The sequence below is a fragment of the Phycodurus eques genome, chromosome 9 (assembly GCF_024500275.1).
Source record: "Phycodurus eques isolate BA_2022a chromosome 9, UOR_Pequ_1.1, whole genome shotgun sequence".
Lineage (NCBI taxonomy): Eukaryota > Metazoa > Chordata > Actinopteri > Syngnathiformes > Syngnathidae > Phycodurus > Phycodurus eques.
This window is the reverse complement of record NC_084533.1, coordinates 9,969,646-9,997,509: the sequence shown is the minus strand read 5'-3', so window position 1 is coordinate 9,997,509 and position 27,864 is coordinate 9,969,646. Positions and strand designations below refer to the sequence as shown.

The 27,864-nt window shown below is 42.8% G+C and overlaps 1 protein-coding gene across 1 annotated transcript in view; it reads left to right on the top strand.

The window, feature by feature from the left end:
* The window catches only part of glra4a (glycine receptor, alpha 4a), a 58,120-nt gene extending 41,824 nt beyond the window's left edge, over nt 1-16,296 (top strand). The window contains exons 6-9 of the mRNA XM_061685721.1: nt 4,068-4,205; nt 4,283-4,497; nt 8,068-8,217; nt 16,006-16,296. Coding sequence (XP_061541705.1) covers nt 4,068-4,205; nt 4,283-4,497; nt 8,068-8,217; nt 16,006-16,296 — 794 coding nt within the window. The remainder of the gene's footprint in view (nt 1-4,067; nt 4,206-4,282; nt 4,498-8,067; nt 8,218-16,005) is intronic.
* The last annotated feature ends 11,568 nt before the right edge of the window (nt 16,297-27,864 follow it).

Here is a 27,864-nt window from a genome sequence, read left to right as displayed (position 1 = left end):
AACATCTATAAGTGCATCAGACTTTTTTTCTTTCACTTCTCTCCAGCGGGGGTGTAGCTGAAGCTCTCTCATAACTCAAGTTTTGCCTCTCAGTACAACGCAGCAACAACAACAACAAAATCAAACGACGGCTTGTGATTTGAAAAACTCATAGGTTTGGCCACTCGTAAGCCAAGATACCACTGTATATACTGTAGCATTCAACAAAAAGAGGATCCCCATTGGTATACAGGATGCTGCGGTCATCTATTGTAAAACCGAGCCTTCCGAGTTCCAGTTCCCTCTGGAATGGGGAAAATACATTTGCAATCAGAACGAATTGAAGATTGACACGTTTTGAGGGTCCACTGTGCATTCAGATAAAAAAGTAAATTGCAGTTTCCGCTCATTGCTGTTACATTCAATTTAACCCACAATGGCGAAAACCGTGTGTTGACAAGCACCAGTACACCACCCAAGGGGCCGATCATCTTGGCTAGCGCCGAACATCGAGAGGATGTTTGAGGTTTTAGTGCTACGACTGTCACCATGGCAACATGAAATAGAAGGGGGGAACAGTAACAACAAGCATTACTTTGGGGAATGTGAGGGGGTTGCCAAATCCAAGGCTAATGTTTTTTTTCTCACCTCTTTCCACCTGCTGGAGGGTGGGGGAGAAAAATAACACCTTATTGTGACACATCATAAACTAAGCAAATATAATAACACCGCTTACCTAGAGCCATTAGTGCTCACAGATCTGCTCTCTCTACTAAACACAGGCCTACGGTAAGGTTTATTATCCAAAGGTTGTTTTGAAATTTAAAAAAAAAAAAAAAAAAAAAAAAAGGAGCTGCTCTGACAAACAGTCGTTACTTTATCTTCTGTATTCTCGTCACTCTCAGATAACGTTTTTATTGGACTTTGAATGCAACGTGAATTATGTCTCAATGCCTCTCAGCTCCAGAGAGAGAGAGAGACAACTGAGAGAAAAGAAAAAAATATAATTGATTATCTCATTGCACTGCCTTTCCCTTCACTTTTTACAGGAGGTGAATGACTGAGAATTCCCCTCATGAACAAGATAAAGTGGATTTTAGTGGAGTTGTTTTTCCAGCCAGTTTCTACTGGCGAGGCTAGAACACCTTGAATAATTTATGTGAGGCCTTATGGGTCTGGGTAGACATCAGTGTTATTCAAATCTGTTCAAAATTCTGCCTTGTTGATACATGTGGCATGCATTTTTAATACATCTACTGTATAATCAGAGAAACAAGTAAAGAGCTCATCCAAAACAGAGCATGTGTGAGCGTTGTAATTGGGCTCGTATTTAACAAGACGTTTCAAAAGCTTTAGAAAATGCCTTTTCATCAATTACTTATAGATGCATATTGCGCTAAAATGCTCCAAGCACAATTTTCTTTTACAGTTACACAAGATGATATGCTTCTTATGTGGCTACTCGATAACCTAGGAGAAGTCAGCGACATTTTTGTCGCTGTTCCGTGGGACCTTTACTGTGACAAGCGCCTTGGCGGAGGTCAGCTCATCAGAAGCAACAGTCTTCAGTTCCCAACCCTCTCTGCATCTAATTTGTCAAAACGAACACACACGCACACAAAAAACAGACTAACCCCAACCCTAACCCTAACAAGCTAAACAGACCGTGATCAGGAAAATAAATAGGAAGAAATTAATGGATTACAATATTAAATAGTGGCCATGTGTCAATTACCATGGAGCATCGTCAACTTAATGAAAGCATGTGTTTGTGTATGTGTGTGTGTGTGTGTGTGTGTCATGGTAGAGGTCACAGCCTGCAAAGCAATGTGGTATCTGTAAAGCTGACATTTAAGATGGAGTTTAAAGAGAAGGTGCTGTGGGTGAGTGAAATTGGAGAAAAACAAAAGAGTGATTTGGAAAAAAAAGAAGCGCGTCATTCATCCATTTTCTGAGCGGCTTCTCCTCACTAGGGTCGCGGGCGTGCTGGAGCCTATCCCAGCTGTCATCGGGCAGGAGGCGGGGTACACCCTGAACTGGTTGCCAGCCAATCGCAGGGCACATAGAAACAAACAACCATTCGCACTCACAGTCACGCCTATGGGCAATTTAGAGTCTCCAAGTCATGCATGTTTTTGGGATGTGGGAGGAAACCGAAGTGCCCGGAGAAAACCCACGCAGGCACGGGGAGAACATGCAAACTCCACACAGGCGGGGCCGGGGATTGAACCCGGGTCCTCAGAACTGGGAGGCTGACGCTCTAACCAGTCGCCCACCGTGCCGCCCGCGTCATTCACTAAAAACAAATAAACCCCTCCCTCAAATAGACTCCTTTTCCAATCCCCGAAAAAACAGGTAGTTACCGTAAATATGTTAGTTTATAGACTATCATTGACAAGAAGGATAAAAGTGAATTGCTGAACCCATTTGAACTCTGTTGCTAACCAAAATAGCAGCGCCTACACAGGCGTATTGGTCTCTCAGATGAGAAAAGTGTGGAGACTTGCCTTGTGTTGAAAACCAGTTCCCTGCAAAGCATTAAATATGATATTATGTTATGTGGAGACGGCCTGAATGATTAGTGTTTGATGTGATCATGCCACAGTGTTGTGTGCCTCCATGTTTGTGTTCTGGAAGCTAAACAACAAATTTGTTGTTTGCAGTCTGCCATGACTTTTTTTTGTTTTAAACGTCTGTTTACGAAATGTAGCGCACATCATAGTGTTTTTCAAGGATGGAGAATTTCTATCAGCACCTCCGCCCCCCAGTCTAAATCAATATGTCCTATAACACAGAACAATGGTTCCTGAAGAGCTGCAATATGTCACTTTGTATTGCATCTCCTTTACATGACATGACAAACTAGTCCCTCGTCCCTCGCTATGTCGTTATATCGCGGTTTACTTTTGGCGGGTTCACTGCATCGCAGATTTTTTTTATTGTATTTATTTTTCAGATTATTCCCTGTACAATGGGATTTTGCTGTAATTATATTTCCACCCAGACTGTTACTGCAGACTCACGTGGCAATAAGTGCGAGCCAGGAGGAAATAGAGTAAAAAGATAGTGAATGTCCAAAGTTCGGGATCATTTCACACTTAACAAAAGAAGGTAAAGCACAGCATTCCTTTTGCAAAGTACAACTGTCTTAAGTTACACAACTGCACGTCTATGGTAAAGTAAACATCGTTAGCTAATTGAATATAGCCTACCATCACCAGTTAGTTTTAATCCACAACAGGTGGTAAGGGTATTGGCAGGATGGAAACAGTTGCTAGTGCTCTTTCAATCGATTTATTGAACAAATGCGGTCATGTTTCACAACAGTCACTAAACAAGGCATGCCCGGCTTTTAAAGGCAGGTAGCCGTTCAACGTCACGGAGACTGCAGTGTAAAATGTGAGGATGGTGACCCCGAGTGGACAAAAATAATACCTGCACCTGTCATGCAGATACTGTATGCTGGTATCACAGTATATGCATGAAGCTTTAAAATATATATACATAAATAAAACAATAAATACTTGGGCGCTACTTCACGGATTTCGTCTGTTGTGGGGGTGTCGTCGACCCCCGCAAAAGACGGTTTGGAATATGCGGAGTCACATTTTCACGTATTTGTGCGGGGAGTCCATCCTCTGTTATTTGCTGGAAAAAAAAATGGATTTGTTATTTTTGTGCTCAGGCCAAAGCCATGTCTCATGTCAAAACATTGCTTTGGCGCCATCTTGTGGCAGCTTGGAGCCAAAGAACAATGTTGAAGTGAGAGGAGGAGCTTATTGTCGTCAGGCTCGAGCCTCGTCTATTAGAAAATAATGCTTTGCCACCATCTTGTGGCATCTATAGGCAATAACAACCTTTTTTGGGGTGTGCACCATTACAAATTTCTCCTATTCGTGGGAGGACTCAGTCCCTATCCCCCAAGAGTAGCAAGGGTTTATTTCAAGGGTTATGCTGAAATAATGGATCTTGTCTCAATTTAATTGTAGCTTGCAGTAGTGGATAACTGCATTGAGTTAAACAACCAGTAGGAAACATGGAAAGAGGATTTCATCGAGTCTACCCTCTCGTTGGTTCCTTATCCGCAGTCGGCTACACCATGAACGACCTGATCTTCGAGTGGCTCTCTGAGAATCCCGTCCAAGTGGCCGACGACCTCACCCTGCCCCAGTTTGTGCTTAAAGACGAGATGGATTTGGGCTACTGCACCAAGTATTACAACACAGGTAAGGATTTCGTCTTTGATTTATTCAACCGTCACATAAGTAAAGTAGTTATGTGATACCTGTGGTGTGCAATGCAGGTAAATTCACCTGCATCGAGGTGAAGTTCCACCTGGAGCGTCAAATGGGCTATTATTTGATCCAGATGTACATCCCTTCGCTCCTAATCGTCATCCTTTCATGGGTGTCCTTCTGGATCAACATGGACGCCGCCCCCGCCAGGGTAGGCCTGGGCATCACCACTGTGCTCACCATGACCACGCAGAGCTCTGGCTCACGGGCCTCCCTGCCAAAGGTGAGTCTGAAGGTTAATTAATAATGGGTCCAGTTGGAGGGGGGGGGATAGTTAACTCGTGATCTGGGACCAAACAAATGGCAATTACAAAACATCTTGTGTTTTGTTTTTGCCTATCTTTGTGTCTGTAACTAAATACACTTTAGGAGTTGAGCCTTTAAATACTCACTGGGTTCAAGTCTCACGAGATGCTTTGAAAGTTTTGCTTTTTCCTAATTATACCACTTTTGTTTCTGCTTTCTGTGGAATTATTTTTGAGAGGACGTCTGTGCTCCAACTACAGTATAATCATACACTTGTACTGTATAATTATATCCTGTACTTGTGCAAGAGGCAAGTATGTATCAGAGGAATCTGATGATGTTTTTAGCTCAATACATTCTTAGCACAATTATTCATTGTTGGCAGACCCTTTTTCAAAAGATTGAAGTCAGACGTCAAACTGGCGTCTGACATCATGTCATTTTCAATACCACGTCTGTATTATCTCCTGCGTTGACAGTCCGATAATGGAGCCATCGTCAACATGTCCACTCTGTCAGTTATCTGGAAAAAGAGCTCCTGGAACTCATTCCACATACTTTTCACAGGGGGAATCCGAATGGTTTAATATATTTAGACAGTTGCCTTCTCACACCTGCTTCCCTCTGGGTGTCTTTGTCGGACATTCTCACCTTTCATCTGCCAAAGAATGATCCATTATTTTGTTTCATAGCTGAAATACCCTGGCCTGGAAAAGGCCAAACTAAAACACTATATGTCAGGAGTTCACATTTGATTTGATTTAGTGAGGCTCAGGAAAGGGATTGACTGGCCTTGTCCTCCAAAGTCTTCCAAAGACATTGAAAAGGGGACACTCTGCAGCGGGGTGGCTTATTCGGTGATGAAATTGTCACTGCATGAACGTAGGGCAAAGCTGGGGACGAAAAATACGAATCCCGGGTGAGGTGAGGGCAATAACAGCACAGACGATGAGGTCATATTATACTCCGCGTGACAACATAGTCAGGCTGTTTTGTTGTCAACTGGAAAAGCAAACACGTTCTGCTTGAACGCACGGGTTTCGTTGACAACTGAAGATGAAGACACGTAACATGGAATTCTGACCATGTTGTAATTGATTGCATTGATACCAGGTCACACGCCGTCTATTCTAGTCTCACAGCCATAACATTAGGCAACACTGTATTAGGCCCTGTTAAAATACGATTGGCAACCAATCGAGGTTGGACCCGGCCTCTTGCCCAAAGTCAGATGGGATAGGCTGCAGCTCTATCGCAAAGGGTGGATGGTTGCCATTGCTGGTATCTTTCTGTGATAACATCATTCACATTTAACCGCATAAAAAAGCCTCCAGAAAGCAAAACATAGTAGTGGAGGTAATCGTTTGGATGCTACCTCAGCTGCAGTCTCACGGGATTTACTGATCTCTTGTTTAATGAGGTATTTATGTGATTTTACAGTGCTATTTTTCCTGGAAATGTGGTTGAATTACAAATTGGATGAGTTTTTGAACATTTGACTTCAGACATTCCGCTGGACAGTGAGTTTTATTGAGATAAAAATAGTGCTTTTCCACCATCTTGTGGCATATAGGTGACAAGGAACTATGTTGAAGTGAGTTGAGGAGTTTCATTTCAACAAAAGTAGTGCTTTATAGGCAATTACAAACCTTTTGGGGAGGGGCGTCAATGAGTCACAGGTTTTCGATTAGTGAGGAAACACTTTATTCCATATGTGCTCATTTCAAAATTGCCAATTCTTCCCAATAAATGGAACAAAACAAGTCAAGGTCTTCAAGACATTAGGCTCTATTTTCAGAGACAGTGCATCTGCAGCAGACCACGTCTAACTGGCGGCAGGTTCTGGTCTAATGTGATGTTGGTGAATTTGATCAAGGCACAGGCAAACAGATACTGAGGTCCATAGACATATTTAAGTTGCCAGCGGTTATCACTGGCTCATTCTGTATTTAATAAGCGTACCCGCTCACATTGTCTGTTGCCACACTGGCCAGAGCAATGACAATGCTCTAGTCACGCATGGATCGCTGCGATTACGCATCGTCCTTTTCCACACAGAGATGTCTCCGTTGAGACTGTCATTGCACCCCGTTTAAAGGCAATGACAGGAGCCGCTTCAATTGGCGGCAGATTAAGTCGACCGTAAACACATCCACAGTGGCGCAACCCACCCACTATCGGATCTGCTGGGCTGCGCTGGTCTATGAAATTACCGGATTTATGCTGGTCACAAAAATTGGGCCGATTATTTGCAGGTTATTTTATGATGCATCTGCATTTAACGGACAGCCCATCATCTTACTCGCCAAGTGCATTTTGTGTTGTTTAGCCGTCATCACAAAATCAATACTAATTGTCACCTGCTTCGCAGTACATAAGGTCCTACTAGTGTCCCAGCCTCCTGACAGATGGTGGAGAAAAGCACCGCCTCCATGCCATCGGCTATAATCAGGGTTAGTAACCACAAAAACGATGGAGACACCTGTTTCATTCAGTATGCACTAACTACATCCATTTCAGTCAATTGTTGCTGGAAGCCTGCCCATGCGCTTTTATTTCAACATCATGGTTTTCATTTTATTGTAAAGCAAAAAGCAACAGCAAGTTTGTCCTCAAGGGTGGCCAACAGTTTACAACTAGATTCACAAATAGGTTTGGATTATTTGGCTCCAAGTTTTATTATGTAGTGAAGCGCAGTGTTTTCCTGGATGGTTTTTTTTGAGGAAAAAATAAACAAAACATTTCAATAATGCCAAAAATCAAAAAATGTGGTATTAATAAAGATGAGTGGAGACTCCCTGAAATTGTATACGAGCTGCGTTTGAGAGGCTCTTAGTGTACCCATAAAATATGTCTCTTTAGTTGAGCAGCTATCATACATGATGTCCAGTAAGCACATGTCATGAGACATAGAAAAGGAGATGAAATATTGAATTTAGGCAGATGGATGCTGGATCTTCTGTCACAGCTCTTATGCAGCAATGTTGCAGGGATCTCTGTGTGAAAGGGATTTCGTATGAACAGCCATCTATCCATTTTCTATACCACTTGTTTTCATTTGGGCTGCGAGAGAGCTGCGGCCTAGCCCAACCACGGTTGCCCACCACGGATCGCAGAACTGTGAAACTAACATGCTGCCTATGTTGAAAATGAAATTCTTAATTCAAACATATCTTTTACAAAGCTGAGTGAGAATGGTGTTGTCTCATTTCCTTTTCTTCCTACTTCACTTATCGTGTCTGCAACAGTCAGCAAAGTGCCGCTCCATTGGATGAAATCTATTCGCAACACATGCTCAGCGGCCGTTGCTGATGCGCAATGACACTTCCTCTCATGAGCAACTCGTCCGAGGGATCCCCCCTAGCCTTAACCGTGACCTGTCTCATGGCTATGTGTCAACTGCCCTAGAATCCCACTGACTCATTACAATTCTAGGCCAAGTGAGAGAAGTGTGTCAAATCGGGACCCAGCTGCTCCTTTATTGATTGCCAATTGACAGAGCCCGTGTGACCTTGCGTTTGTGTGTATGTATGTATGTGTTCCAAAGGTGTCCTATGTGAAGGCCATCGACATCTGGATGGCCGTGTGCCTTCTGTTTGTGTTCGCCGCTCTGCTGGAGTACGCGGCGGTCAACTTTGTCTCCAGGCAGCACAAGGAGTTCATCAGGCTGAGGAAAAAGCAGCGGCAGCAAAGAATCGTGAGTGTAAATTAAGCAGGCCTTAACACCTCGGCAAGAAAAAAACACACACACGCTGCTTACTGCATGTAAAAAAAAAAGCTCCATAACGTTAACTTATGCCTCTTGTTATGGTGAACCGCGGTATATACTGTATCTAGTATCTGTATCTGACGCCATATATATGCTACAACCGGATGTCATAACACATGAAGACGACCTGCTTGTTCGGTGCGCCTTGTTGCCATGGCGACCAGTGACCTGGGATGTGCTTTTGTCATCGTTTACCTTCTGATATTCCATTTGAGATGGAGCGACAGCTAACCAGGACAACACCGTGGCTACGCTAACCGGCAAAATCCAGCCACCAAATTCACCGTAGAACCAGAAATGGAAGACAATACAGTAGTCTATGCATCTCTGTCCCCAATGCTCAGGACAATATAGCCAAGTCGACAATAATAACAAAGGAATGTGGGCGCTGATTTCACGTGCTTTTTATTCAGTCATCATAACATCAACAGACATGTAGTGCCATGAAAGGTCATCCAACACAAAGATAAAAAAAAAAAAAAAAAACATAAAATGCAGTTCTTAAATGGTTATTTCATTTATTAAGGGGAAAAACTATTTAAAGTTATCTGGCCCTGTGTGAAAAAGTAATGGCCCCCTAAATCAAATCAAATGTTGGGCCACCATCAGCAGCAACAACTGAATTCAAGCTTTTTCTGTAACTGGCAAAGAGTCCTTCATATCCATCCATCCATCCATCCATTTTCGGAGCCGCTTCTCCTCACTAGGGTCGCGGGCGTGCTGGAGCCTATCCCAGCTATCATCGGGCAGGAGGCGGGGTACACCCTGAACTGGTTGCCAGCCAATCATAGGGCACATACAAACAAACAACCATTCGCACGCACAGTCACACCTACGGGCAATTTAGAGTCTTCAATTAATGCATGTTTTTGGGATGTGGGAGGAAACCGGAGGGCCCGGAGAAAACCCACGCAGGCACGGGGAGAACATACAAACTCCACGTAGGCGGGGCCGGGGATTGAATGTCCATCCATCCATTTTCTGTATCACTTATTCAGGTTTGCGGGGAGCCAGAGCCTATCCCAGTCAACGTTTGGTGAAGGCTTAACTCCACCCTGGCCGCGTCACCCGTCATTTACAGACCACATATACTGCAGAGTCAGACAAAAGTTCACACTCACATTCACACCGTCACTTCGTGAGAACCGAAGCAATGCTGCCTGTATCAAAGTCAGGCGAGTTTACCACATCGACATCAGTGACGAAGAGAGAAGCAATACGTTTAATGTCATTTTACCTCCAGGTTATCCAAAATGGATCCCTACATTTGAGAAACATTCAATCATTGGTTTCCTAAGTCAGCTCCTTAAAGATGAACCGATGACTGCCCCTCATGACAGAACAATGTACATGCAGTTTGAAAATATGACTATAAAACATAGTACGGGGGTCCCTTAGCTAAATTTGTACGTAAACTGGAACACGATCTAGTCTATTACTAACCTACGCTAATGCCGTATAAAGTTATGTTACAGTTACATTTAATGTTTGTATGAAAAACACTTCGAGGCCACAAAAATAATCCAATGAAAAATGGTAAGTAAGGCCATAAGCGAGCGTCGTCTTGTGCCTCGTGACCACATATTCTTCACCATTCATAACCTTGAAATGTCGCAATTTGAGGACCCCTTGTAAACTTACTTGCTTTATCCACTACATTGTAAGTAGTTATGACATTTTCTGTCATATATTCAGTGTCATTCAAATGACATTTTTCCATTTCATTTGACTTTATACTATTAATGGAACCTGATTGTCAACTTTATGTGCTGTATACATAATTGGAGAATTCCTGGTGGGATACAGTGTGAGGGTCCACGACCATGCATTTCAAGTTGTTAGGGTTTAATCAGTACTAATGTTGCCTTGAAACAAGTCCTGATTTTAAATGAGTTCAGCAGCAGCAAAAAAAAACAAAAAAACACAATCAACAAAACAAAATGATAAAAATCTTTCAGCCTTCACTCAAAAGCTCATTTATTTCCGACTGCGTGTTTTGATCACGTTTTATTGACTTTGCTAGGAAACATAATCAAAACCCCAGCGGCTGTTATTACAAACTGATATCCTCTAATGCTGAACTCTGGGAAAAGTGCACGTGAGGTGCGTAAAATCAACGTATTTATTATCTCCCCGCTAAGCGTGTTGTGTTCTGCATGGAAGCAACAGTCAGTACACATAAATATATCTTGCTAAAGCATCCCAACAATCCCTCCGCAGGTTGCACAGTTTCTATTCACAGTGATAATCTGATCTGAATGGTCCATGCTTTTATAGATAAGGAAACATGCTTCTTGCATGTAATCTTAAGCACTTTGATGTCATGTAATACTTAAAATGTCCCTGGTTAAAATGAAGAATTATATACTGTCCATTTACCGTAGTTCCTCAAATGGTGGCCAGGGCTGTTTATTGACACAACTGGGGTTGCAGAGTAGGGAGGCATCTACGAGGAGGGAGAGCTTTGTTGAATTTTTTAATAGCTAATATGAAATAATATGTATACATTTTTATCATATATTCTTGAACAAGTAACTTCATTTGCATAGTTCCCCAGAACACAAACACACCATTGTGGAGCGATGACACTGCAATGGTGAACTCGTCTACAACATGTAGTAACTTGAAATCATCTGAGATACTGATTATGTTCTTTGTTGCTGCTGTTTTGGACAGCAACAGAGTTCAAATGGGCTGAGCAGCGAACGTTTTAATAATACCCATGCGTGAATGATTTTCTGAGTGGACGTAATTGCCCATTTTTTTTCCCAAGTGCCTGATGTAAACTACACGAAGTTCCGCACAATGCAAGCAAAAATACTGCAGTGATTTACGCTGTCTGCATTGTGCTGCTTAGGACATTTCTGCCTGATAACCGTTGCGAACGAACTCCATACATCTTCCCTTAGCTGCCCAGCAAGGTACCTGACCTAAACAACAATTTACAAGTATAGACTCTTCCAAAGAATCCATCTTTTTTCCCCGCTGGCTGTCCTTCAAAACAAATAAAAAGTGTTGTAGAATGTTGTAGAATCATATCGAAGTGCCAGCTTTTTTGTTGTAATGCAGAATTCCACCCTTGGGGGTGACAGACGTTACATACTATAGGTTTAATTACCACTAAATTCATAATGTGTATTCTCATTGTACAGCTTAGATGTCTCTTTGGCACAATACTGCTATTTGTTTTATTAAATGTGTGGACCCAAACCAAATGAGCTAATGTAATTTTCTTCCCAAATCAAAATATTTAACCTCATGTTCAACTATTACATTAAAAAAGTATGACAGTAATGTTTATTACAATTATTCCAACTGTGTGTCTTGGAGGAACTCGCCTGTCGGAACGGGAGTGTTGAGTCATTGCAGAACGTGAACGTCATTCCGACTAGCGATACCACCTGCAGGAAAGTGACTGAGCACTGCAGCGCCTGTGTCAGGGTAAAAGTGTGACCCCTGTGTGGACCCTCACCTTTGAACCCTCACTAATCAAGTGACCGTGCTGAAAGTTCAATTTTCCCTCACAAGCACTTTGTGTCAAGCCCACGTTTTGGTAATCCTCCCTATGACCTTGTGTTCATGTTTCCTAACATTATAAGTGTGTGCTTTTCCCCTGTATCCCATTGTGTTGCCTGTTTGTAGGGATTGTTCTCTTCTCAATGCACATTTGTAACCCCTATTCTCTTTTTTTTAAGGCAATCACATGTATTATGTTTCAATAAATCAAGGAACTACATTATTACCGGTACTATTATGCCTACTTTTAAATGGGCATCTTACTAAACTGTAACTCGGTGTATGTGACAGATTTGTTGCGAGTTGGATTTCCTCTAACCCCCTGTCCATCCATTCCATCCATTTTCCGTACCGCTTACCCTCACTCGGGTCGCGGCCATGCTGGAGCCTATCCCAGCTGACTCTGGGCAAGAGGCAGGGTACACCCTGAACTGGTTGCCAGCTAATCGTAGGGCACACGCCCCATTCACACTCACATTCACACCGACGAGCAATTTAGAGTCTTCAGTTAACATACTATGCATGTTTTTGGGATGTGGGAGGAAACCGGCATACCCGGAGAAAACCCATGCAGGAGAAGAAAACATGCAAACTCGAAAACGCCTCAGAACTGTGAGGAAGACGTGTTAACCACTTAATCACCGTGCCGCCCCTGTAGAACTACAGTAACAAAAACTCTTACACTGCCAACATGTTGAAAACCTACGTAAACCCATTGCGCTCTATTTTTGTGACATAAATCCAGCATGGCGCGTAGCATAACTGTGTGCGAAGGCGTGTTCGACCCGGTGTTAATAATTTCATGGAACAGCGCACCCAGCCACTTCTGCTGCGCTGGTGGGTGTGAACATAGCCAACTTCAAGCATGTCCAATTGAACCGGCTCCTCTTATTCCCTTTAAATGCAGCGCGCGAGTGGCACACTAAGTCTTTGACATGGCGGAAGAAGAAACTGATTTGCTCGGCGGTCGAAGCACGCAAAGTACGTTAATACCGAACTGCAAACAGACCCCCATAGGCAGATGATGTAAAGTTGGCTTGGGGGGAGATCTCAGATCTGCGCTATGAAGTGATCACTTGGAGACCACCCTCCCCCCGATCGTTCGTGCACCTTGTGCCAGCCCCTGGGAGCATTTAGAAAATGTAATAATAATAGTAATAATAATACATGATTCTGAGGGTGTGATGGCCGCTGTTCACATAAGCCTATTTATGAATGGAACGCATCTGACATATTCACTGCATTGTTTTTTATAATTGTTTATTATTTCACAAATAATCAATAAAATGCTAACTTGCTAACAGTTGGTATCCTAACATAGGTTTTTATTTGTTTTTAGAATTGCATAACGAGCCAGCTCAAACACTCTTGCAGGCTGTGAGTTACCCACCCATAATTCCAATGATTTGCAGTCGCCCTCAAGCATCCGACTCAGCTTCCGTACTCTCTTGTAGCAAAAACTGAGCTTTTTACTTGTTAAAATTCATCATCAAATTAGGATATCCACTGGGTGTTGAGGTCCAAACAGATTTAGGATGTGTCAGTTCCACTTAACTGGATGAGGAAATTGGTAAATAGGTCAAATTTGTTATTATAGACAAGGCTCTATGTGTGTCATTACGCATTGTTTCACAGTATCTAAATGGCTTTGGAACCTGAGGTCACAACGCAGACCTTACTAATCCCGAAAGAGGAGCCATGAAAAGCTGTGATGTCATTTTATCAGTGACAGCGAATAATAATAATTCATTTTATTTAGCGCTGCCTTTCAAGCCACTAAAGGTCATTGTACAAACCTAGTTAAAATAAATTAATACAATAAAAATAACAGAACATAAAATATCAATTAAAATGGCAAATCGTATGGGAAATGTTAAAGTGAATTGGCAATCCGGAAAAGGCGTGTCTTGAGTTTGGATATGAAGAGCGTTAATGAGTCTGTGTTTCAGAGGTCAGGTGGTAGTGAGTTTCAAAGACGGAGGGAAGATCGGATGAAGGCTCTGTCCCTGAAGATGGACAGACGGGCAGAAGGAACGGTGAGGTGGATGGAGTATGAAGACCTGAAAGAGCGGGAGGGTATGGCAGCGTGAAGGCGGTCAGCAAGATTTGGCGGGGTGAGGTTATTGATGGCCTTGAAGGTACAGATCAGTATTTTATATTGGATGCGTTATTGGACAGGAAGCCAGTGGAGTTGCTGCAGGCCTGGAGTGATGTGGTGAGTTTAGGGGGTCCTTGTGATAATACGGGCGGCAGAGTTCAGGAGAAGCTATAGTGTTTTGTAGTGATTTATGGGGGAGACCAAGCAGGAGGAAGTTAAAACAATCCAGGCGGGAAGTGATGAGGCTATGAACAGGGACAGCAGCAGTGTGTGTGGGGAGGAGGGGTGAAAGTATGCAGACAGAGTGATGTTGTTTATGTGTGCTTGGAGGAAGAGTATGCTGTCCAGGATGACACCCAGAGTCTGGAGGGGGAAACAGAGAAATTATTTAGTGTAAGGGAAAAATTGTCGATTTTGGCTAGCATGGACTTGGTACCCATGAGTAGGATTTCAATTTGTATGTGTGTGTGAAGTAATGGTAAATTGGATTGAAACCAGTGTCAGTAAGGGAGGAAAGAGAAAGAGTGCCAGAGGATTTGGTTGAGCGGTAGAGCGATAGCTGAATGTCATCCGCGTAACTGAAAGTGGAATTCACAGAAAAATATTGCTAAGAGGTAGTGTGTAGGCGATAGAGAGAAGGGGCCCCAATACACAGCCCTGGGGGACACCAGAAGAAACGGGCGGTGGATGGGATTAAAAAGATTTCATTTGAACAAACTGGGTGCAGCCGGACAGGTAGGAACTGAACCACTGGAGGTGATTGTGTGTGTAATGTCAGTGTGGTGAAGTCTGTTCAGGAAATAGTATCAAAAGCTGCAGTCAGATCAAAGTGGATGAGGATGGTGTGAAGGCCAGAGTCAGCTACCAGGAAGACATCATTGGTGATCTAGTTGAGTAATGTTTCGGTGCTATGGAGGGGACGGAAGCCAGACTGGAATTCTTCATATATTTTATTGGAAGTTTGGAGGGAGTGGAGCTGGGAAACGGCAATCTTTTCCAAGATGTTTGAGAGAAATGGGAGATTGGAGACAAAGGGACAAAGGTTGAAATTATTTTGATCTGGACTGGGAATATAACGTGTTCTCCCCATTCATGCCAACCTAGCACTGTTGGCAACTTTTCAGAATACGCTAGCAATTTCTTTCCCAAAAAGCACCTTGCAACAAATTTAGCTACTTTTAAAATTTGTTGGGAAACTTTTAGCAACTTTGGGAAAGGGACTCTTAACGCTAAAATGCAATTCCTCTGTAAATGACACACGATATTCAGCTGACTCTGAGTGAGAGGCAGGGTACACGCTGAACTGGTCGCCAGCCAATCACAGTGCACATATAAACAAACAACCATTCGCACTCACATTCACACTCACAATTTAGAGTCGTCAATTAACCTATCATGCATGTTCTTTGGATGTAGGAGGAAACCGGAGTACCCGGAGAAAACACACGCAGGCACGGGGAGAACATACAAACTCCACACAGGCGAGGTTGGATTTGAACCCCGGGTCCTTAGAACTGCGAGACAGACATGCTAACCAGTTTTCCACAGTGCCGCCCACACAGCAATATTTTCTTCATTTTTTTTTTTTTTTTTTTTAAAGCACACGCCTGCTGAGCGCCAATACTGTACTATGAGTAAAGTTCTTTTTGTCAAATCTTTTGGTTTAGAGTACTGTTCAATTGTTAGGAAATTGCGAAATTGGGCACAGTAGCAATAACAATCTAAAAAGCGCTAATCATTCAGCAATGATAATAATAATAATAATAATAATAATAATAATATTACAAATGCACGCACTCACTATAAGGTAAAAGGTTTCCAACATTAGTTGTTAGTCTTGTCGCTTGTTTGCTAAATTTACCTGGTTTACTTTAAATAGTTCAACAACCACAGATAAGCCAAACAAATATAAATACAAATATATACTGTATGTGACCTAAATATGAATAAAACAAACCTGTACTGTGATGTGTTTGGTGTGTATTGCACGCTACAAATAAAAGCAAATGATGATAAACTAATCCAAAAGAACACATTACTAATATTTTTGGGGGGTTAAGATGGCCAGTCAATTTGAGAAATCCGTCTGCTCAACTCCACAGGATGAGGAGATGTTGCGGGAGAGCCGTGGATTCTATTTCCGGGGTTACGGATTGGGCCACTACATGCAGTCCAAAGACGGCACCGCCACGGAGGGACCCACCGTCTTCGGCCCACCAGCTCCTGTGACGGTGCACGACGGTGAGTTCCTCCACAAGCGCTTCGTAGACCGGGCCAAGCGCATCGACACCATATCCAGAGCCGTCTTCCCGCTGAGCTTCCTCATCTTCAACATCTTCTACTGGGTCACCTATAAAGTGCTGCGACACGAGGACATCCATGCCAGTTTGTAAAAGCCATCCTCCTTTCTACAGATTCTGCCAGGATTTGCCTCCATTATGGCGAGGGGCAGTAGTGTTCCTCTTGTATTTGGGAATGAACGCTACGTCCGGAGTGTCTCCGGGTTCTCGAAAACGTTCAAAGCCCAAAATAAAAAAGTTTAGCAGAGTGGATTCAGGATGGCGCTTTTGCCTCCGGTTGGATTCGACCGGTGGATCCTTGACAGTGATGTCATCGAGTGAGGACTGATGAGACTTGAATTTCAACACTTTGCATCTCTGAATGTTTTCCAAAATTCTAACAACGATGGCTTTTCTACACTTTTAGTTCAACAGGCGAAGGTGTCTCAAAAGGGTCTTTGATATATACAAATATTCAGTAAGTGGTGACTTTAGCTACTTGTAAATGACAGTGTACAAATTGCATAATAAAAGAAGACATTGACAAAACCACACAAAGCACAAATATGTTTTCATTTTAAGTCAAAACAAAATGGGTTTTTTTTCTGCCAGGAAAATGGATGATGGGTTTTCTTTTAAATCAAATAAATAGATAACTGCATCGCATTTAGGATACTTTTACTTATATACAGTGAACCACATATATTTGTGGTTCCGCATTTGCAAAGTCACGGTCCCATTTTTTTGGGGGGAAAAACAACAAAAACATTTTTGCTGAAAAAGTCACCTATTCACTGGTCTTTGGCTCAGGCCAAAGAAATAAAAGTACTGTGTTGCCACCATCTTTGACTGGGTGAGAGAACTTTGTCACCGGGGCAGAATGTGTTACGTCAGCTGACTAAGCTATATATGAACAAGTGGCAATTGTTACGACTGAGAAAATTCGCTCACTCTTAAGCAAATTTATAGACAGAAAATATAAAACACAAAAGAAATAGGTGGTTGAGTGGGGAAAAAAAACAACACGTGTTGAAGGCCAAGGAACTGTAGCTTTGCTGCCATCTTGTGGCATCCTATACCAAGAATGTTGAAGTGGGTTGAGGCACTTCATAGAGACAAAAGTAGTGCTTTGCTGCCATCTTGTAGCATCTATGGGCAATTATAAAGTTTATTAGGGGGCTTCAAATACTTGCAGATTTTCGCTATGCACGGCAGGCCTCACTGCGATTGGCTGGTGACTAGTTCAGGGTGTACCCTGCCTCTCACCCGGACATAGCTGGGATGGGCTCCAGCACGCCCACGACCCTAGTGAGGATAAGTGGAACGGAAGATGGATGAATGAATGAACGGCAGGGCTCAATCCCTATCCCTCACGAATAGAAGAGGTTTACTGAAGTCTGTTTTTTTTTTTTTTTTTTGTCTCAATCATGATCAGGGACATTTATCAATTAATTGCTTAAGAATTTAGACAATTTTGTGGATTGATTAAAAATTGAGTGCTCTACTTGGCTGCTAAGTATACACTTTCAACTAGTTTTCTGTCAAGAGAAGAACGGCAATGACGTCGGCTACGGGAAGTTGAGCTCTATGGTAATTCCTCCGGGCAGGATTCATATAGTCAACACTAGCATGAATGCAGTTCAAAACATTCAGAGAGAGATCCCATTAACAAACAATTCATTAGTTTATTGATTGTCCCTTGTTTGAATCAATTAATGGACATGTAAGCTTTGTTTGTTTCCTCCCTATTTGGTTTCTTTTCACATGTCCAAAAAATATCCTCTCTGTTCTTGCTGGTTGCCAGAATGTAAACAGGAATAAAGTTTGGTGTTTGGAAAGGTGAGTGAAACAGCGCTAATAAATACCACCAAAATACACGCTAAACCAAAGTTGTATTTGGTGCTTCTTATAGTTACTAAATCAGCTTTAAGGGACAAACCTGATTGGTTCATTTGCCAGTTGGATTTTGACTGCAGCCCAACCGCGTCAGTGTTCATTGATGCTAGACCATTTGGACCACACTGGAGTTCGATTACTATGTTCAAACATGACCAAACGAACCACACCAATGGAGGAAAATCATCCATCCATCCATCCATCCATCCATTTTCTGAGCCGCTTCTCCTCACTAGGGTCGCTGGAGTGCTGGAGCCCATCCCAGCTATCATCGGGCAGGAGGCGGGGTGCACCCTGATCTGGTTGCCAGCCAATCACAGGGCACACATATAAAAACAACCATTCGCACTCACATTCACACTTAGGGGCAATTTAGAGACTTCAATTAACCTACCATGCATGTTTTTGGGATGTGGGAGGAAACCGGAGTGCCCGGAGAAAACCCACGCAGGCACGAAGAGAACATGCAAACTCCACACAGGCAGGACCCCGGTCCTCAGAACTGTGAGGCAGACGCTCTAACCAGTCGGTTCGATCAAAAATCAACTAGAGTTTGATTAAAATGGTCCAAATGATGCTTGTGTGAACGCACCCTGAATTTCTTTCCAATTTGTGTCAGATCACATCATCTCCAAACCCATCTTAAATGGAGAAAGCGCAATCCGGAAGGGTAACAGGGAAAAACATTTTTTTGTTGGAGCTCATTGTAATGCGTTGCGTCCATCATCATCAAGGAGGAATTTGGACATACAGTGTTTACAGGGAAAATTGCATCAGCATTGCCTTTCCCTTTCCCATTTGCCAGCTTGGTTTAAGAGGTGGGTAAGCTCAGGGGAAGGAGTGTTCCCAGGGAGGGATGACAAATGACTTTTTTAATGGCAAATCAGGGTGTTGTTTTATCAACTAATGACTTCGAAATGGACTCAATGTTCACCAGCGAATGAAAATGAATTCAAAAGAGGCAGCCTGAGTCCAGTGTCTTCCATCCTTCGGTTCCTCATGTGTGTGTGCTTTTCCTATTCAAACGGAATAAAATCATAACCTTGTGAGGAGATGAAGGGAATGAAAGAAAAAGCTGAAGCTCACAAATCAACACCACATTTTTGCAAATAGTGACCATGCCCCAAATATGACATTGTTCCCGAATTACTCACTTGGTCTAGATAAATACTGTAATTGTCCCCTTTAAATAGATGCCTCCTGTCCCACCAAACAGGGGATAAAAAGGGTAGAAATTTTAACTACCTGAGTTCATAGACAGGATTGTTCACCTTTAAAGAGTTATTTGCTGAGACCCTTTAAACTCTTCTGCTAACCAAAACAGCCGCAACTACTGTACTACGAAATCCCCGATCTGCAGTTGAGTACATATTTGTAGAAATACGGTACTTGTGAGCTAGCTCAAAGACTGTTACCCTTGAAGAGCTGTGTGATGGTCTTCTGGCTGGAGGCTCCGAAGGGGGATACTATTGATCCCCTTATCTTCAAAGAGGCCTAAGAGAGTTGAAATTAACTCCAAAGATAATGCCCGATTGAAACTGGTGACTTAATCGCCACCGACATTGAAAATGCTACAGATAAAATCAGCTAATTCCATTATGTTGTGCACTAATATGCAGTTTTACGGTGCCTTCGCAATAATGAATGCATGTTTTGCCTTGACAGTATTCTGTGTGAATCCCACCGATACAAAATAAGGGGATGAAGTTGACTATGTCAATAATCCAAGTAGTAGCAGAGGCAGAACAACAAGGTCCGGAACATACACTACTCACAAAAGTTCAAACATCTGCCTTTGGGGTGAAATTTCACAATGAGCCTAAAATGCCCTATAATATTTGCAGTTGAAGTTAATTCGACCTTCTATTTTTTAAACTTTGAATGCACATCCGTCCGTTCACTGTTTCAGTACTTTTTGCACAACTTTCTGTTCTCTAAGGTTATGAGAGAAGCCTTTTTTTTCCCCCTCATATTTAAGTTTTCTCACAGTCTATAGAGGAATCCGTCACAGTCCATGGATGATTGGGTTGCTGAGTCGTGCAGTCTCAAAGGCGCACCACAGTCCAGCCCGCAGTCTACCATGGATGCCAGTACGTTCCCACCCGACCCGTCACATTTTTTAGGGCACGTTTGTGGTCCAATCCAATAATCCAATCATGAGTCAGGCTACCTATGGAAAGGGTCCAGATCCAGACTGGAGTCCACCTGTTGAGGACCTATTCTCTCTTGTTTGTCCAATAAACTGTCTACCTGCTGACATTCTCGCATCCGAAACCCCAATAAGAAAGGAATGTTTTTTTCAGTATCCCTTCGAGGACAACCACATATTGCCTTCAAACTCCAGAGATGGTCTGCTTTCAATCATGATGACCATAAGAGCACATTAGTGATAACATAAAAGGCTTTTGTAAATCCACCAACCGTGACCGCGTTTGCAAGCCCCTTGATATCCGACCCATCGCCTTTGCCGGAAACCAGCGTATCCTGTCAGATCTTATATATTGTCAGAAGACTGATGGGTTCCAATAACGCGGCACCTTGTCATTCACTTGCTAAATTCCGCACAACCTCCGGAGCCTGTGACGACTTGAATAAATACTAACTGCTTCATGATCCTGCAATGGAAGGGTGGACCCAAATGAGAACATTAAATATTTATTGTTGCAGGTCCTGGTATTAAGGGGCCTTTATGACACTTCCCTCCAGTCGGACGTGGGCAACATACATCACTTGTGTCTAATGTTTATGGTCTGTGAGGAGCATTTCCATTTGAAATATAAAAACCAAATAAAACCCCGGAAGAACCGTTATAAGAATGTTTCATCTACAAATGCTTATAATACATAATTTAAAAAGGCCGGCCCCTAAAAGCAAGAGGGTTCCACGCCCCTGCTTTAAGCAATCTGATTGGTTCTGCGTGCATCTGTGGGTCATCTTGTCCAAACGGTGTCCTTGTCCTGTCCCTGGGACGTAATCAGCATACACCCCCCCCCCGCCACCCGAATCCCAGATGAACATCAATGTGGTACCAGAGGCCAAAGCCGCCTAGAAGACCTCCTGATCGATAGCGCTTACTCTTCCAAGCACATAAAAGCACACGCTCATGTTTACGGGGATTGTTTCGTTGGTTGAGATTTTTAAGTGCAATGTCACCTACTTTGACAGAGCTGTTATGCATCAATTGGATTGAACCCCGGTCGTCAGAACTGTGAGGCACACGCTCTAGCCAGTCGCCCACCGTGCCGTCTTGGAAAAAGTAGTTTTGTGATTAACGTGTCATTCCAATTTAAATGACAATGACAGTTTCTAATTTGTATATTAAACCCCCAGATTAACATGGGATCAGTGATGCATAAAAGCACATTATCATTACATCATTGATTAGAAAGTCCTTCCATCCTCCTAAAAAAAAAAAATATTAAATAAAATACTATTTCGATGGACAAGAAACAGAGGCACTGGAAGCTTTCAAGAGAAAATTCCACATTTTCAAGCATCACTGAAAACCCCATCCTTGTAAAACTGATTGAAAAAGGAATCCATACGTGGATACCTTTCCGCTAATCCGTCGCTGTGCTCCAACGTTCCCTGTAATTCCAACATCTGTGAGGGGGCTGCAGCCACGCTTTTTGGCTATGCACCGACTGTCATGTACGGAACAGAGGATAGGACCCAAAACTGCACGACTCCAAAAGAGATGGACAGTTTCAAAAAAAAGAGAGGTTTAATAGACGGGCAGAGGTCGGTACACAGGCAGGCAATCCAAAAAAGGCTGCAGTATCCAAAAACGTGACGCAAAAAGGCGAGGTCGATAATCGGAACAGGGTCTCGTCTTACTGTGAGTCTGTGACGTGGAAACAAGGAACGCTGGAACGCGAAGACAAGGTCATGTCTTCGTCAAGGTACAAAGGGCTGTCCCTCTGATGAGACAAGGTACAACGAATTGGCGACTGGAAAGAATGAGACACGAGGTTAAATGCGAGAGGAAAAAGGGCCAGGTGCCTGAGCACCTATAGCACCCGTTTGCATGTCCCTGAAGTGCCATGTATTGGGTGGATTCCCATTGATTTCTTCAGAATCATCATGCAAATTTCAGCATGCTAATGCATGAAACGAAAGGCTGCGAGATGAGAGAGCCCCTTCAGCACCAAAGTGTTGGACGTTTTCGCAGCCCTTGTACCGCATGTGAGAGGTGAAACTTTTCATTTTGAGACTAATTTGGCATGAGAAGGAATTTGACGGAGCAGACTGACGGGGTCTTGGAGGTTCGGCTTTGCGTTTGACCTACCAAGAGTAAAAAAACAAGCACGATGAAGATAGAAAGGCTAACCTTAAGAAGCCTCACAATTCATTATCATGTTCTCTTTGGCATTCTCAATGATACTTGGTATTTGAAGAAGCGTCTTTTTTTTTTCCCAGGCCCTCTTTTAATTAGCGCCGACTGACCTTTTTGATTGTCACAGCTTGTGTTACCCTTCTTAAATAGGAAACTATTTAACTATTCTGGGCTATGTTGGTCCTAAATGAATGCTGATTCCACCAAGATGTCTGATATGGAAGAAAGCCGGAGTACCCGGAGAAAACCCGCACAAGGACAGGGTGAACATGCAAGCTCAACATACGAAGGCGGCAGCTGAGATTCAAACCTGGAGCGTCAGAATTGTTTGGTAGATGTGATAACCAGTGGGTGCCAAAATGCATCTGTGTGCAAAGAAAACAGTTGAACCATTCCAGAGTATTTTCTGAGAAATCTGTCCGTCTCAGTTGTCCAAGTCATGGCCAAGGACAAAGTGGAAGCAAAGGCAACTCGATGACTTCTTACATATTAAAGACTTTAATGCAAAAGGCTTCGTTGATCTTATATCACAGGTGGAGAGCCTCCAAGCGTATATCTGGTGATGGAAAATGACAAATTGATGGGTAAACATTTGGGTGGCCTGTTTTTAAAACCTGTGAAGGTGGAAGGAAGTATGAACAGTTCCAAATAGAATTCAGTGGTAGCACAGAGCAGACATTCAGGCAGGCATCTGTTACAAAAGAAATGTCAGGACTTTAATGGTGGAAAACATTTTGAAATGATTTATCTTGGTGTCATTGTTGAAACAGTATACCACAAAACCCTGGCATTTGAGCAAGGATGTGGAGCCTTTTTATATCCACTGTTGTTGTTTTTTCCAGCCTTGATGTGAAAGTTCAGTTGTTTTACACTAAAACAATAAGTCACAACTCTGTGGTCAGAAATGGAAACACCAACAAATTCCAAATATCTTCCAAAGTCCTGTCGTGACTGATTTCTCTATCCCTGGACAATCTGAGAATCGACACAAAAATCTTTCAACTTTTCTGTGGATTTTGCTGTTTTTTAACTTTAGTGAAGTCAGCTGGGAGACATCGTGAAGTCTGAGGTGCAAAAACACAAGCTAGGCAAGCTCTGCAGGAGGAGATTTGTGCAGTTTTAGGAAAGAATAAGTCATTGTTCAACATCCGGCACACAGCACACGTGTATGTGTATGTCCCAGCAGCGTCTCCTGGGGGAAGCCATCAATACCCTCTTGGCTCATCTGCACCAGCCGAGCCGCAGCGTTGAGTCGGAGTGCCGAGGCGAGAAGACAGCTCTCGTGGGCATTAGGCTCACTCCGACTCGCGTGTGTGATGGACGGGCAGGTGGAGAAAAGCCTGTGTTTACCAAAATAGCAGCAAGAGCTGATGCTTGGAAGCCAGGAGAAAAGTATCAAGGATGTCAAGAAGGAAGCAACACACTGTATGTCATAATAAGAATTCATTATCTGGGACTCCAGCTGTTGGCTCCTTTATTGTACAAACGAGCATTAAAAAAAAAAAGTTGTGTAATGGACCGATTAAACATCATGGAGAGATCATATGTTATAGTCTTCTTGCTGATTATTTTCAAGATGATAAATATCATCTTTAATGCCACCAATGCACATTTTGGCTAGCAACAGAGTGCAAAAAATAAAAATTATTTAAAAAAAAAAAAAGCAGCTTGTCACTCAGGATGGCACTAGTATCAATGCTAATGCTAAATATGTGCAATGCTTATAGAAATGTGTTGCACACATCAAAATTAAACTTTGTAACATGGAGTAATGAGCAGGGGCCCTCAGGTCTGCAAACAGTTGGGATATGTGTGGAGCAACATGGAATTGCTATCATGGGATCTAGGATGCCCCGTTACCATGGAGATGCTGTTCATAAAATCCTGGATCTTTAGACGTGTGTTTTTTGTTTGGTTTTTTTTTGGGGGGGGGGGGGGGGTAAGCCTTTTGAAATGCACATTTCATTGCTAACACTTTCTACTTATTAAGGTCAAATGTAATGTGAATGCATAAAACATAGAGCACTTGGAGTTAAAAATCCATAGGGTGGGGGGTGGAATGAGAAGCTTCCACCATCAGCAGGGAACAACAAAAGTGGACAACCTGCTCCTCTCTGGGCTCTTTTATTACTTTCATCACCGAACACGGCAATAAAACGATGCCATCTATGAGGTAAGGAGCTGCAGCATGATATTATTTGTTTTTATGTGGGAGAGAGAAAACTATCCTCAAAAAAATAGTCATATACTGTATATACACTAGACCCTCCAAAATGTTATCATGGAGGCCAACAGCTAATTTTGTGAGACTTGAGCTCAGTGAGCATCTCAAGGATGAACTCAAGTTGCTTTTTCTTTGGCTTTGTTTTACATTGACAAAGAGGAAAAGTGTAATGATGACCATAGAGCCAGAAATGGAACTTAACTTTGACATAAGAAAGCGTCTGGCTGCAAACAACCCACATTTAATGTGCCTCAGTAGGTGCAGCTGATTTGGTTAGCAATGCAGTTCAAATGGGATCAGCAGTTGTGTGTGGACAATAACATCTATGAACTGACATAATTACAGTTAATACACATTTCTTTTGATGGAATGGGGGGAGGGGGTGTTTATTTGTTTGTTTGTCCCTGTAAAATGAAAATACATGTCTTGTTTTTTGAAGTGTTGTTAACAACCCTAACAAAAAAAAAGGTCAATTACATGCTTTTGTCTCAGCTCTCAAACACCGAGGGCGTATCAACTGAATGTGCTAAAACCACGCCCCGCTCTACTGTCAACTGTCAACCAAATAATCACTGCTACGACCTGGAAAAATTGATGCTACTTCTTCTTGCATTGTTTCTTATGCCGTCACATAACTACATGTTTGAGCTTCAAAAAATATATCGCGTTTAAATCTACGGTGACTGGAACATACTGTTTCCCATCGGGTAGTCGGGGAACGTTTCCATGCCATGACGAGGCGCTCCAAAGTGGTCCTTTTTTTTCTTCCCCTGGCTATTCTACCTTCTCGCCTTGATGTGCGCGCACTCACGGCCGACAATGAGGCACTCTAAAGAGCCCCGCCAGCCCAAAGCCCTGGTTCCCGTGGCGGCTGTAAACTCTGACTTGTTTTTCCTTCACTCTTCTGGGCTTTTTTTTAAAGTTCCCCTCGCCTTGCTATTTCCGCCTTCTCTTTGTGACAAACGTATACTAACGACCGACAACGAGGCACTCTAAAACAACCACACCAGTGGACTAGCCAAAGGGAAGATGCATTCTCAGGGCGTAAGCAAAACTAGCTAGCCAACTGCACATCGCAATTGCGCCGAATAACTGATGCGAATCAAAGTGCTCAAGTTGTCTCCAGGTACTCGGACAGCCTCCCACATTCCAAACACATTCACGAGAGGTTCATTGAAATTGTCCGTAGGTGTGAAGGTGAGTGCAAATGCTAGTTTGCCTATATGTGCCCTGTGATTGCCTGGTGACCAGTACCTGGTCAGTACCTCGCCTCTCACACAAAGTCAGCTGGGATACGCTTCAACTCATCCACCACCGAAATGAGGAAAAGGCCGTCTAGAAAATGGTTTGTCAGCTTTATCGTGTCAGGTGGAGCTATAGTATATTTGTGTCTGTCGCAACAGATGACCAAATTGCAAAGATTCCTCACACAAGCCCTCCTCAATTATTTGGGATGGAGCCCAAGAAAAGGGACGGCGATGGATGACTGTTAGAGTCCTGAGGGCAGACGAAGCAAACCAATCTGTCACCACTCTCAATTAACGTCAGTGTCGTGTGGAAATAAAGAAAAAGGAAAAAAAAAAAAACAGATCTACTGTTGTTGTTTTTTTACAAGCACAAAACAACACATTCAAGCGATACGTGCATCCATCACGCAGAAGCCAGCGCGTCAAAATGAAATCTGACATTTAGAGCCTCCACGCCTTCACTCACTGGATCTTGTATGACCTGTGACGAATGACAAATAGTTTGCATCAGGCCTGTCCCTGATGGAGGCCTCTAATTATGCGACATTTTGATGAAATGTCATATTTGGTGCTCTTTTGCATACAGTCAGAGAGGATTACAGTACTGTACAGACACATGAGGCGATGTTAACTGCCATGCAAGTGTACAAAGAACCTGGTGGCATCTATCTGAAATAAAGATCTTTTCTGAGGAGGTGTCAATTGCTCGCAGATTTTCGCCATTCGCGACAGGGCTCCTTCCTTATAAATATAGATTTCTTTTTTTGGGAGCATTAAACTTGAATGAAGCAATCAAATCATTCACCTCTACTTTGATGACAAACATGGTGACATACTCTATTGTCCCTTGAGCTACATTATATTGAGTATGTTCCGGTTGTATGCTGAGTTATCATTTTTCATATTTGCCATCGCTGATACCCTTTTATTTGCGTTGGGTGAGGGTTTGTGTTGATTTGAAAACAGCGCTTACACATACTGCTGTTTTTAATAAATGAGTCCGACGCGCCAGCAACAATTAACATATAATCAAAGCAGCAGCTGTCTTGTTGCATTCGCAGCAGCTGCGAGACATTGAGCAAAACTCATCTATCTCTCTGCGTGTGTTTGTGAGAGGGGGTGGCAGTTTCACTCAGTAACCCTCCATTCGTTTGGTTTTTCATATCATGGTGTCAAATTACTAGTCAAATTGCATTTCATTTAACGTCTGTGAGGAATGAGTCTTTTGTTTGTGGGTAGTCTCTAATAATGTAATAATAATAAAGAAATCAGAGATGTTTGCGAATCGTAACTGCACAATTATTTTTGCATCCATTTAACCGGCATGCAATGTGACGCTATAAGTTCGCTATCCATCATTGCTTGAACTCGAAACTGAATGCTATAAAGCACTGCTGTCAAACTGGTGGCCCGTGTGCCAGATCCGGCCGGCCACATCATTTTATGTGGCCCGCGAAAACAAATCAAAATTGCTCATTGTGTTCTGGAGTAATGCCATTGAGATATTTACAAGCATTTTTTTTTTGTTACCAATCCCCCTTTGGAAATAAATTTAATTGTTGAAAACATGTTTTTATAGGCTTCTGGTTTCAAAACTGGCTATTCATCAATGTGTTGTGTATACTGTATGTAATTACAGTATATGAGGTAATCTTTCATTTAGATGGGTTCACAGTTGCCCCCCCCCCCCGTCACTACGATGTGGCCCGTGACAAAAATTAGTTTGACATCCCTGCTATAAAGCATGGCTTCGTTCCAACGAACTTTGGTGTCAAACGTTCCTTGATGCCCGGGGACTCGCGTTTCTTGGTTGCAACCGTAGCTGATAGCGAGACGTCGAAATGTCCATGTGGACGTCTAAATGTCTTAAATGTCCAATCGCCTCGCTAGTAAAGACGGGCTCTCACGTCATTGGGTAAGATTAATGTCAATCAACTGAGACAGGCGGGGAAATCCCAAAGCCAGGAAGTACTGTCGAC